This window comes from Siniperca chuatsi, linkage group LG18, assembly GCF_020085105.1.
Source record: "Siniperca chuatsi isolate FFG_IHB_CAS linkage group LG18, ASM2008510v1, whole genome shotgun sequence".
Classification (NCBI taxonomy): domain Eukaryota; kingdom Metazoa; phylum Chordata; class Actinopteri; order Centrarchiformes; family Sinipercidae; genus Siniperca; species Siniperca chuatsi.
Genome location: NC_058059.1, coordinates 18,673,532 through 18,686,803, shown reverse-complemented (window position 1 = coordinate 18,686,803; position 13,272 = coordinate 18,673,532). Strand labels below are relative to the sequence as shown.

At 39.8% G+C, this 13,272-nt stretch overlaps 1 protein-coding gene across 2 annotated transcripts; it reads right to left on the bottom strand.

Moving 5' to 3' along the window:
• Positions 1-444: 444 nt before the first annotated feature.
• On the bottom strand, positions 445-7,051 carry tmem267 (transmembrane protein 267). 2 transcript variants are annotated; one of them, XM_044175507.1, is made up of 3 exons: positions 6,934-7,051; positions 4,852-5,316; positions 445-3,658 (listed from the first exon to the last, which is right to left on the bottom strand). In XM_044175507.1, the coding sequence occupies exons 2-3, from the start codon at positions 5,257-5,259 to the stop codon at positions 3,323-3,325; spliced, it is 744 nt and encodes a 247-aa protein (XP_044031442.1). In that variant the 5' UTR covers positions 5,260-5,316; positions 6,934-7,051; the 3' UTR covers positions 445-3,322. The 2 variants fall into 2 exon arrangements, with proteins under 2 accessions (XP_044031442.1, XP_044031443.1); XM_044175508.1 differs by lacking the exon at positions 6,934-7,051 and adding an exon at positions 6,697-6,909.
• Positions 7,052-13,272: the final 6,221 nt, after the last annotated feature.

Below are 13,272 nucleotides of genomic sequence, written 5' to 3'. Positions count from 1 at the left end.
GTGCTGGATTGTTTTTCTGAAGCCGCGAGAACAACAGATCTCAAAGGGCCGTACTAAAAAGCACATTCCCTACTACTTAACATACATTAACACCCATTCTCCCTCCAATAACTATTAGCTGAAAAGAAGAGTCAAATGTCATATTTGCCATATTAGCCATGTTTGTGCCGAGGGCGCTGTCAGTGTAGAAATTAGTCTCGCTGCCTTTTTTATGCTAGATTCTTGTACTGACATTAAGCAATCTCTCCAATTGCTTAATGTCAAGACAAGTGGTGAGTTGAGAAAGAGTCCCGATGCTGAACAGCTGACAGCAAACCCGATGTTTGTCACTTTTTCTACTCATCATCTAATCTATCGTAATAATTTTGATACAGTATACCTGAGGAACTCCTATACTGTTTACTAGAGCAAATATACAACATGTACTGATGCACAAACAGAATATATATACACAGGATATATTTTATTGAGATAAAAAGAACACTACATTAAAACTATCTTGTTACTATCTATACTTTCTTACTATTGAAATCCAAACTGTCATACAAAATGAAATTCAAACAAACTTAAAATGTGCAAAATTCAACATAATATTGCATTATTGAAGGTCACATTGTAAACAGCAGCAAAAGAGATGTTTTACTGAAAATTACACAGGCAACTAAAATGGGACGGCAGCCATCGTGTAGCCTTTTCTTTCTAAAATTCACTTTCAGTGAAGTCGGTGTTAAGTAGGTGTAGTACAGTGTTTTCAATATAGTTTCCAATCCATTCTTTATACCTTTCAAAAGGGAAATATTTCCAAAATAATTAAAACACAAATAGTGCAACAGCAGCAAAACAAAACGACTAACACACCCAAACAACTGAAAATATATAGCTAAAGTCATATGTACCAGGACTTTTTGTTCTATAACACACTGTGCAATTCTCAGACTTTAGGACCTGCTTAGTTCCAAATGAACAAACTGTGATTCCCTATAGCTCACTGCAGCTGCCTAGTGGACAACAAGCATCACTACAACTTTAATCACCAGCAGCAAAACAAAAACAATTTCAATAAATAAAAAACTCTGATAGAAATTAAAATATTTGTTGTGGCTGATATTTGAGAATACTGTGATTATGTCTTCACCATAAACTTAAATCTATCCCAGTTCAAAAAGATAGAAGCAGACTGTTAGAAACCTCTTGAGTCCAGCATGTGGGAGAAGTTTGCCTTCAGGGCTTTCTAGCAGAAAGGCTTTGTGCCTTTCTTTTTTTCCTAGCCTTAACCAAGTAGTAAGGCTTTCTGGCAGAAAGCTCTGAGGGCAAACTTCTCCCAGATGCACGAGTCCATCATCCCTTTTATACTCAAAGCATGTAAATTACATTCAAATAACTAGAATGTTCCTAAAACCTATTAAATCCACTATCCACTCTATTACAACATACTATTATGCATCATTTAAAATATAGTAAAGAATACTGCTGACTTTCTCCTTCCTACCTCTACATGTTCTGTGTCTTAGTGGATGATATTATTATTCATGTGTGATAAATAGTTCAAATAAACAGTCCATGTTCTTCTGTAAGTCTTGGTTTCACCACTGAAAAGCCAACAGGGAGTTTCAGCCTGTAGACTGTATCAGTCATTGAATTACAGTAGCATTACAAAAAAAAAAAAAAAAAAAAAAAAACTGAGTGGAACAATATACAGCAAGTTAATGCAGCAATTACATTTTTTTTTCCATTTTCCATTTCCGTAAATATCAATAAGTAATATGAAGATATTACTGACACACTATTGAACAAATCATGAACGAATGTTGAAAACTTCAAAAATAAATATCCAGCATATTTCCAGTTCCCTTATCCTTTCTATGTGTGGTGTAAAATAAGAGAGGTCACTTGGGACACCATACACCCATCGCTGACTTTAAAATACAAAATCATTTCACCATTCACCATCTGCAACTACTGAGCTAAATCTGTAAATGTAAATAACACTGCGTGGACTTTCCTGTTTGAAACTGTCCAAATAAAAGCAGTTTTCTGTCATTTGTACAGCATCTTCAGCACAGTACCTCTTAAAAGTGGAATACTTTTCACTTCCCAGGTTGAGTCATGCAAGTGCAACCAACAGAACTGGTGCTTTGGATTAAACTAAAATCCGTGCCTGAGCAGTTAATCCAAACTTTTACAGCAACAGCTTAACCAGGTTTTACTGTTGCCACTCGTTTTAAGAATAAAGATGTTTTCTCGGCTAAATCCAACAATGCCATGCCAAGATGCTGCACATTCGACAAACAAACAAGAAATACCACCAGGTTACATATCCTGATCCATAACCACTGCTGGACATGGTTGGCACTGAAAACTCTGGCTTCTATAGGAAAAGTTGTTTTTGACTGGACAATAAGGCTGATCCAAGCAGCAAAATGAGAGTCTGCTGCAGTGGCAGAGAGGTGACAGCTGGATATTGTAGGTGTTAACAGCCAAAGATCATGTTTGTTTTGTGGATCTGTCACTGGAATGTGTTAGTGATTTAAAACTCACTCTACAATGTACAATACATTAAATTTCACTACGATGGCAGATGAGCAATTTTAAATGCACAGCGGACTAAGGGTGGTAACATACTGCTGGACGCACTGACGGTGAAAGTGACACTGATAACAATATGCCAGTGTCATACAGCCTGTGGTTGACCTTTGGTTGACTTTTCCTTGAGTGTTCTTGATGAGGATGTATCGTGATAGACAGGTGATGACTTGTTAGAGTTCAGGGGCCAAGAAATGGCTGTGACTGCTGGAGGTCAAGTCTCGGGTCCCTTTATAAGGATTTATGTATGCTATCCGTTCATATGTAGATGAACAGATAGCAGGCAAGCCTCTGCAAAACGATATGTCAAAGCTTTAAAGGGTCACTCCCTAAACACTTGAGACAGCTGTTAGAGATAAGCATCACTCTCCAGATAAGTGAACTGGATCCTGATACATTTCCATAATACCAGGGGAAAAAATCCACGATTGGCACTCATACTGGAACGTTCTTTTTTTGAAAAGCTAATTTTTTGTAAATTTACAGATGTCTCCATCCATGGAAACCCAAATTGAAATTGTAAGGTTTTTTTGTTTTCCATTATCATACAGTGACAGTGTCCTCATCGTTCTTAGCCAACATTTCTCTTCACCCAAGCTGTAAAACACATGTTTTAAGTTTGTCTTTCAGCATCATCTTTCAAGTGCCACAAATGTTTTCCCCAGTAACTTCAAGTATCTAAAAGTTGTTACAAACAGCTAAGAACATTTTTGCCAAGGGGCGATCCATACCAGATCGTCTAAACATCAATGGCCACCCCGTGTTTGGTGGAGATCACATCCCTGGTTCCTGTCAGATACATGAGCACTGAACACAGGTGAGGAAGCGTCGCCGTGGTGCTGACGTACAGCCAGTAGGGGAGCGGTGCCGTGTTGCCGAATGGGCACACCCACAGGCCGTGGCGCACGGCATCCCGGACGTGGTGTGTCACCATGGAAATGAAAAGCATCCACGGCAAGGAGCACCAAGCATCTTTGAGGCGTCCGAGCCACATGAGGAAGCGGAGGGAGAGGCAGAGGACGGGGATGAGAGACGAACAGTGTAGAGGAGGACGCTGAGGGAGTGAGACTGCAGCCTGGAAGGAAAGGGGGAGAGGGAATTATCTGTAAGTATTCTGCAAGATGATCTTCAGCAGAATAATATCATTTCACAATCTACAAATATTATTACTATAAGTCCTTTGCTGCAGGAGTTCAGCAGAAGTGTGTCAAGCAATGACTTCTGCCAGATTTTTAAAGCCATCATCAAAAATGTTTCCCTTCATGGGATTGCTACTTGTACTGCTGCTGTTTCTTCCAAATATCAATTCTGCACCCACACATCAGTTTTGTGTCAAGTTGGGAAACAAAGCTAAACACATTACTGCTGCTCTATAAAACTTTGAGCGGTCAAGTGATCAATTAATGGAGCTGTATGCAACATTCTTAGCCACTAAATGTCGCACTAGAGCACCAGCATCCCAGACCAAAACAAATGGGCGCAAATAAATCCTTAATTCACCCGTTAGATGAGAAAAGAACCAGCCGTTAAAGCGCTCTCCTCAAAGCCAACAGTTTCGCAGGGAGGGACTCGCGTGCATGTTACCAAAACAAAGAAAAGAGAAGCTCAGTTGACAACACACACACAGGGAGTGCGACGTCATTCACTGGTATCCTTGGAAAGCTGCTTTCAGTAAAAATGATATCTTTAGCAAAGCCACACAAGTGCCCTAAATTGGTTGAAGGATGATGCGTGGTCAGCGTTCAGTACCTGTGCTCAATGGTCTCAAAAACAATCTGAATCTTTCTACGAGGAAATATGGTTGGTGCCAGGCAAAGATATCCTTACACAAACACCTACACACTCTGATAAAGGGGCAAACGCTGACTGTCGCTCTACTAATTGCAAACATGGACTGCAAAGATAATAATAATAATAATAATAATAATAATAATCACTTTGTTTTTGAAAGGTGCCATATAAATAAAGTTACAAATTGCTTTACAATAAAAAGATACAATAAAAGCAAATAAGATCAGATCAGATTAAGAAAAAAAACATACGATAAAAGTGAGCCTTAAGAAGAGACTTTATATTTTCATTTTTAATGCGCTTTAGCCTTGTACAACTCTGGCCATACAGAAAAGAAAAATGGACTCTCCAAAATTAGTATGTATTAGTTCCACACCTTTGTAGACTGTTTGCACACTCTGCAGATTTGCCATGTTTGGTACATTTCTATACTCATTTAACATGCAGAAGAACCCTCAATAAGGGTGCAGGTCTTACCTTGAGTGACAGGGATCCAGCCATATAGAAGTGGTCCAGGTCTATGATTGATGCCAGAAGACCCGCCAGCAGCACCTCATACAAATCACTCTTTTTCCTCAGTCCAATAACAACTGCCCATGACCACAGCCCCACCAATCCATGCGTGGCGTTGTCCAAGGCAGCGCGCAGCCACAGATGGTGCTGGATGACCGGCAGCTGGAGGGCGTGGTCCGCCACCACACAGAACATACCGAGTCCTGCCGACGCCAGCAGAGAGGCGGAGCTGAATGTCTGCAGGAGGGCCTGAGCTTTCTCCGTCTCCACAGCCAGGCTGAGAGGTACGGGAGCACCTTCTCGCCCGAGGCCCACCCCCAATAACGGGGACGAGGACGGGGAGGAGTCGAGCTTGGAGTAGAAGCCTTGCATGTTGACAGATGGCTGTGGGGGCCAATCGCCACTGAAGGTCAGCAAGAGTCAGGTAGACTGGAGAAGGAAGGGAGGAGAGGGTTTAATGAGGGGAAATGAAAGAGGAGAAGAAAAGTGGGGTACGGCTGGGTTGCAAGAAACGTCATGAAAGGCAAGTGAGAGGGAGGCATCAAACAGAAAAGACTACCGTGTGCACTATATTAGCACTCCAGCTGAGACGTACATCATACATGAATCACTTGCAGTAAAACTAAATTGCTGTGAAGATGTGCACCTCTGTACAATGTTCTGTGTGGGTCTACAGCAGTACAGTACCTGCTAGTGAAAGTTGAATGCCTCCTCCTTTTAAGAAAGAAATAAGGATTGTTTTGTTGTCATTCAATAAATACACCTCCCACGAGGCTTTGCCACAGTGCATCAAGAATAGACTAGAATAAAAAGAACTTTATTGTCCCATCAGGGCAGGGAATCTGTCTTTGTCTCAGAAATAAAGACAATAAACATGACAATAATTAACAATAAAGGCAACACACATCACAGTGATGCACATGACTTAATACAAATCATAGGACTAAAACTTCCCAGTATGAGGGTATGTTAGTGCTGTTTCTTCATTATACCGCCTGACCTTGGTACAAAGATACACATAATGTATGTAAAAGGCTCTATATATTGCTGTTTCAGTTATTTGTCCACAGATTGAGCATTACGGGCTTGACAGTGGGGCTTCACCTTCCACAGTAATAAAAAGCATAATATTGTGATATCACGTTTACCGTGGAAGTTTCATCTGTACAACTGTACATGTGGTCTCTCAGATCAAAATGAATAAATAAAACATGATCAGCTGGATTGGATTTCACTGAAGCACTGCAGCACCACAACTGGCAAAAGAAGACACTTAGCTTGAATTATGCTAATTTAAAATACACCGCATATGTTCACAGCAGTGCCAGTCTGAAGGTTACCCCTGCATTCTAACAAAGACACTGTTTTAAACTGCATTGCTTCATGAACAGCCTGAGACAATATTTCTAAGGTTAAACTCTAGTTCCCATAAAAACATAGCGAGACCACTGTCCATGGAGTCTTCTGAACCCAGAGGGAATATAAAAATAGGTCTCTCATGCAGCTGAGTGAAATGTAGGACGGACTCAACTGGCAGTCTATGTGAATGTACCTCACCGTTACCAGCTGCTGATGTCACAGCAGTCTCTTGCTTGAGAAAAAAAAATATATATCTTCTAACGTTATGCTCCCGAGTATGACATTTTAATAAGCTAGCATAATTATTTTTGTCACTCGCTGGTAGCTCCCGGTTACTGGTGTACCGTCAGCAAGGCTAACTATGGTTAACATCATTTTTATTCGTCTGACATTCACAGGTTAACGTTAGCCCGTTAAAAAAGAAAGACATATTCGATAACCTCATCTTACCAAGCTACAGTAACATCACTGACGATGGCAGCTAGCTAGGAGCTAACTGGCTAACAGGGAGTCTGAGAAATGCTGCTTTGTGTAGGCGGACAGCAGCTGTCACGATTAGCTCCGCTGAAACTGCAGTGAACATGACACACTTCCAATTAAAGCGTGTAATTCAATTATATATCGGCTAATTCAAATACTTTTCAGGTCATTTTTGATCAACCGGTTGATAGATCTCACGATACTCACCCCATTGCCCTGCATCAGTTATCCAACCGCCAGGCTTGTCACTTCTTCTGTTGTGTTTTGTGGTACTATTGATGGTCGGCGGCGCTTTGCTGCCACCCACAGGTCAGGGTTGAACAGCCAGCTATCACCAAAGGAATGTCCTTTGTCTCGAAAAGGGTTCTAATTTGTTCCCAGGAAATTAAGTACAGTTTTATTTCTGTGTAATTTGATGTATGATCCCCCCATAAAAGCACAGTGAAAAGTAAATAGGTAACTGCAGCCTAAATGGGAGAGTGGCAGTTTTCAACATTTCTTATTTAGCATATTATCAGGAGGGGTGAGTTGAGAAGATGAGAAAAAAAAAAAGAATGTGTAAAAAAAAAAAAAAAAAAAGGTTGACAGAGTTTATGTGTTGAACACTTAAAATAACACACTAGCTTCTGTGTTATTTTAATAATCAATGACTGTGGCTTTGGGCTAAATCCTGCAGTGATTATGGGTCAGTCCTTTCAGTTTTTCCTCTTTATTGAAATGTAATTTAAACATTGTAAATGCAGAGGTTGGGTTATAAACCCTTTCTATCTTTGAGGGACAGCACATAACGCTGTAAATTATTAAAATAGTTGTGGCTTTTTTAACTTCAATCAAACTTACATGAAATATTGAAGCCTATTCAGTACCAGGACCAAACAGCACTAGTCTTGAATTTTGTAGTTGGCAATGAAGAGCTTGAGGTGATGGCCAAATGAGAAGTTAATGCAACAGTACTTTAAACCTCCAGTTAAAAGTGATGTTGGAAATAAATGTGTGAATTAGTACTCAGTTTTGGGTTTTATAATTGATGTTTGCATTAGCAACAGCAGAGAGTCATTTGAGCGTTACAAAAGACATGGACAGAGCTAGCTTTAAGTAGCTGCAGTTTCTCTGAGCACCGCTAGAGGGCGGAAGAGGCCACAGAATGAAAACAAATGACTAGGCACTGAACACTGTAACTACATACTGTAACTAAACAACATGCATATTGTGAAGTGACTGACACTGTCTGCAGCCTGCGTCTCTTCTTAAACTGGTATAAACTGAATCCTCTCACAATAGTTTACGCTGATGTTTCACGATCCAAAATGTGTTTGAGACTAACATAATGAACAGTACAGTACATACCAAAACAACAGGTTAAAATCCTGCAAATAAATGCTGCTTTTGGTTTTGTGAAAATCTTTTTTTTTTTTTTCGATGAACGTGACAGGCAGAATAATCCCAATATTGAACCCTGACTGGCAGATAATATTGGCTCCTGTATTTCAAATTAGGCAAACCTGCTGAGTGGAGGGTTTTTAAATAGGTGTGTCAGTTCAAATCCTGAAACTTACCATGCAACACATTTAAATTTCACCACTCACATAAAATCCAATTTTAATAATGTTAAAGATCCAAGATTATATCTGTAAAGACAAGTTTAATCCCTTTTAATGGGATGTCTTCAATGAGGCTGGTTGTCTTTATTCGAAATGACTACCTCAGTAGGTAGTCATTTCGCATTTCAAATTCAATCTGGCTTGCTTTTTCTCCATTTAAGCTCTGTCTGTCCTTTGAAGGTCTATTTAGTGATCTTATGCGAGCCTGTTCCTCATTGTCCTGTTGAGCTCTACTTGCTGATTTATTTAGTGGCCACAGTTGCTTTGTAATTTGAAAGACCTGTGTTGGAAGCTAAAAAGTCTGACCCTGTCACCGAAATGGATCATGTTGTTCTGCTTCACAGTGAGCTCTGATTTTATTTTATTTTTTATTTTTTATTTTTTTTAGGGAGGACAAAATAGAGACAGCTGAGTTTTTTCAGATCCAGAATGGCATAAAGTGACTCATCATGCTTCCACACTTAAAATAAATAAGCCTCAGTTTTTGAAGAGAGTGACAAGATCAATACAATCATGAAAATCACCACAATTTGTGAGTAACATTTCTGCGCTCGACAGAAATCTTGGACAGCAATGTTCTAGCAGTAATTGTGTCAATGGCAACGCGACCTCTCATCTTGTGGCACTGACTTACGATTCCAAAACTTCACAGACGTCAGTGCCGCCGAGTGTGTTCTGTTGTGTTTAAGGCTCACGAGCCATTGGTGGAACAGTCCTGTGATTGGTTGATTTGAGAGGCAAACATCATCAGGATTCTAACCACCTGGCCAAGCAAGAGTTTCAGAGCTCGCTACAAAATCTCTGCCAACGTTCTTTCTTTTTTTCACCCGTCCTTTCAAGTCATATTTTTGTGACGTGAAACAAGCGCCATTAAGTTGGAAGTCTCAGTGACGCAACATATTTTTATTCAACAAGTAACAGGCCGGACTAAAAGAAGAGACATTTTGGGTTTGCCTCTCATATACTTAAATACTTAAGTGTTGACTAACAAAATGGTTACTAATGCAATGTGACATAATGATATTCTGCTTCACCTATCCCTTTTGCTCATAGCAAAAGGCAGAACAATGTGGACTGGGCCATCCATCATGATGGACAGGCGAGATATGAAAGTGGGATATACCATGCGTCGGAATGGTTCAGCACCACGGAGAGAGGCGCAGAGATAGAGGCTGCGTCTGAATGCTTCAGCACCATAGACAGTGCACATGAAGGAGATTGTCTCTGCTGCCCTCCAGAGGCCAAACGCAGGAGATGTTTTTCCATTTCGTAAAATCAATCAAAAAGATCATTTAATGTAACAAAGTTTTAAATTTGGCAGTTAAAGTTATGAAAAAAGTTGCTAGCTTAGGGTATGACAAAGTTGCAAGACTTTGAAAAACAAGTGGGTTTGAGCATTCATTCCAAGTGTGCTTTTTTGACATTTGTTAAAAAAATGAAGATATGTTTACACTCCCTGGCCACTTTATTAGGTACACCTATGAAATCTAATGCAATCCAGTACAGCAGAGCAGCAACATTTTCTACCCTTACGAAACTTATAATGGCCAGTTTTTATTAACTTTCCAAGAGGTATTAATTCTATATGTTTATTACTGAGGTCGTGGTTAGTGGTGGTGTTGTGTTTCTAATATTTTTGCCCCCTCGTGTTTGTAGATGTAAACCTCTCTGACAGTGTCAGTCAAACCTGAACATTATTATCTTTGTAAAGGTAGAATTTATGGCTGAGTTGTTGTATTGGAATGCATTAGATTTTACAGGTGTACCTAATAAAGTGGTCACTGAGTGTATGTTAAAATTCAAACAGAGGTAGCCTACGTATTGGAAGAACCACAACACTTCGTCACGAGTGTGTATGGCACCAAAAAAAAAAACTGTTTAAACAGATTTTGTGAAAAGTGAACAACACAAGTGTACGCAACGAGATGTTTAGATGTATTTAATGTATATGTGGCTTCAAAACTGTGTGAAAACTAAACTGGCGAAATAATTCCCAGAAGAAGCAAGAGTGATAGGATGTTTGTAAGACAAAAATGTGCATGGAGGCACTGTAAATAGGTAGCACGAAGAGGAAGTTAAAATACTGTGTGAGAGACAGAAAGAGACAGGATTTGTAAAAGAGAGAAGTATAGGAAGCCATAACATAGAGACAGAGAGGCAGAAAGTCGAGTGTTTAGAGAGGTGAGAGCCAGAAGCCAGGGCAGAAGGGAGAGGGAAGGAGAGATCGTGTCATTCATCCAGTTATCAGTGAAAGGTCAAACTAGTCATTAGAGCAGAGCGAGGCTGTTGGAACTGACAGGCTCTGGATGGCGTATCCACACACACACACACACACACACACACACACACACAGACACCTATATACCTGAGGTTAATGTGGATCACATTGCGGTTGCAGACCAAGGGAGCATGGCTGAATATTTCAATTGACATTTAATTAAAGTTCGGTTGAAATATCAGCTGAAAGGTTCAATAATGCTATTTATGAACTCATTTATTAACTGTAAGAGCAAAAAAATATGATCTTCTCTGACTATTTACAACACATATAACAACAAAGACAATATCAGACTTGTCCTCACCAGTCTTATGTTGTGGCCTCTTTACTTGTTCACGTCATGCTCGGTCATTGTAAATATTAATTGGGTTCTCATCGACACCCCCATTTAAAAAAGAAAGGATGGGCCAATATAAGCGAGGGGAAAAGGGAGGAAGGAAAGAGTAATGAATGCAATACCCACGGCAGCAGATACACTCTTGTCTGTGCGCACACACACAGAGGACTCCAGCTGACAGCTGTTAGATGGTGTATTGATTTGACCTCAGGCTCCAGATCAGCCTGCCAAAACTTGTCAGAATATTGAAAGAAAGAGAGCTTGAGAGAGGAAAGAGAGACAGTGAGACAGATTAAAGAGAGAGAGAGAGAGCTGAAAGTCAGAAGGGGAATTTTGACCAACCATATCTCCTTTATTCATATGTCCTTGTTGAATGTATCAGATTGATACAGTATTTTTTGTCGTTGTATGTACAGTACATTTCTCCCATGTGTTTTTTATGCTGCACCAGAATTGCCCTCTGGGGATAATGAAAATGTGTTGAATTGAATGTTGATATTGTATTTGTCTGAGACATGTTCATAGGCAGTTTGGCCATCATTTCCATCAGGTATAAATAATGACATTCTACTCGCCAAGTTAACTGCTGAGATCTGAACACGGTGATGTCAGACGGGGTAAGAAACATGAGCATTTAGATGATCATACAGGTTTTAAACAAAACCACACTTTAGCCAAACTTATTTGGTAGAGAAAATAAAGGGTAAAAATATTCCCACATTCCCAGTTTGTGAGTAACATGTTATCATAACCGCTAAAAATGATGTCAAAAGCTACTTAAATATGACTCAAGTCACAGAGTTATCCTTTAAGGTTAGGGAAAGATCATTGAATTTCCGAGAGGTACACGCATGTCCACAGCTGTTTTGCAGCTGTTGGGTAACAAACATGAAGACTGTAAAAAAGAAAGAATAATCTGCTGTCACAGTCTCCTTTTATTTTAAGTGAGCATCAAGGTTTTGATCAAAGATGGTCTTACTCAGGTGAAGAACCTCTTGAGAAACTCTCTCCAGAAAGACCTGCGAACCAGAACAATGAGGAGTAGGTGGGAGAGCTGCAGAATGGGTTGATTCAAGCCCTTATGGTTTTTTTTGAGTTGCTCAGATTTTTTGTTCCACTGATGAAGAGTGGGAAACTAACTTTATCTCTTCCTTTAATAAATGCACTTCTCAAACAGCAGTGTAAAGAAAAGTCAGCCTAGCGGCAAGGTTCTTCAGATGATAACGTCGGTCTGTCGACCAGTCGGTCCACCACTTTGGTCCAGACTGAAATAACTCACAAACTATTGGATGGATTTCCATGAAAGTAGGTACAGACGTTTATGTTCCCCAGAGGATGTATTGTGATTACTTTTATCCCCTGGCTTTTCCTCTAGCGTCACCAGCAGCTCAAAGTTTTCACTTATTTAGTGTAATAACATGTACTAACATCTACTTGATAGATTGGCACAACATTTTCTACAGACATTCATGGTTGAAAATTTTGACTTGATGATGCCGCTAGAGGAATGTCTGCCAAACTGAAAGTCATTCCCATTAGCCTCAGCCATATCTTTGTTTAGTGCTAATAAGGAAATGTCACGTTAGCAAACGTCAGCATGTTAGCATGTCATTGTGCGCATGCTAACATGCTGATGTTAGCATTTATCTCAAAGCACAGCTGTGCCTAAGTACAGCGTCACAGAGCTGCTAGCATGGCTGTAGGTGCTTAGTCTTGTTTTCATTAAGTGGGGAACTGACTTTAACTCTTCCTTTTATAAATGCGCTTCTTGAAGTTGCTCAAATCAGTGTCTTTCTCCGTTAGCATCTGTGTGCACTACATGATACATCTGACATATTTAATGTCAAATGGTTGAGGCATAATGAAATCAATAAAAAAAAAAATGGACACAAATCCCCTGTGTTGACATACCAACTGAGGATACATTTTAAATGTCATAAAAATCACAGATCACCCATGCAATGCTAATATAGGTCATCTGAATCTGTAAATATACTTCTTCCACCGAGCCAAATTGAGAAAAACATTCTCTGCAAGGTCATAAGTATTGATTTGGAAAACTTGAAATGAAGCAGTGTTTGTTATGGCAGAACGTGGGAAGTAAGAAATGCGTCATGACTGTTATTTTATTGAAAGATTATTGAATCTGTGTCTACATGGCAGTTTAAAAAATAATGCCTTTTTGGCCCCTCCATTGACACCTCATCATCTTGTTTTTTTAGGAGAAAATAATCTGGATAACCTGGTCAGACGGGCAGAACCGACAGCTCTGACATGTTGCATTCTCAGTGTATCAGTTCGAAAGTCAAAATGAGTATGAGGCCAGCGTG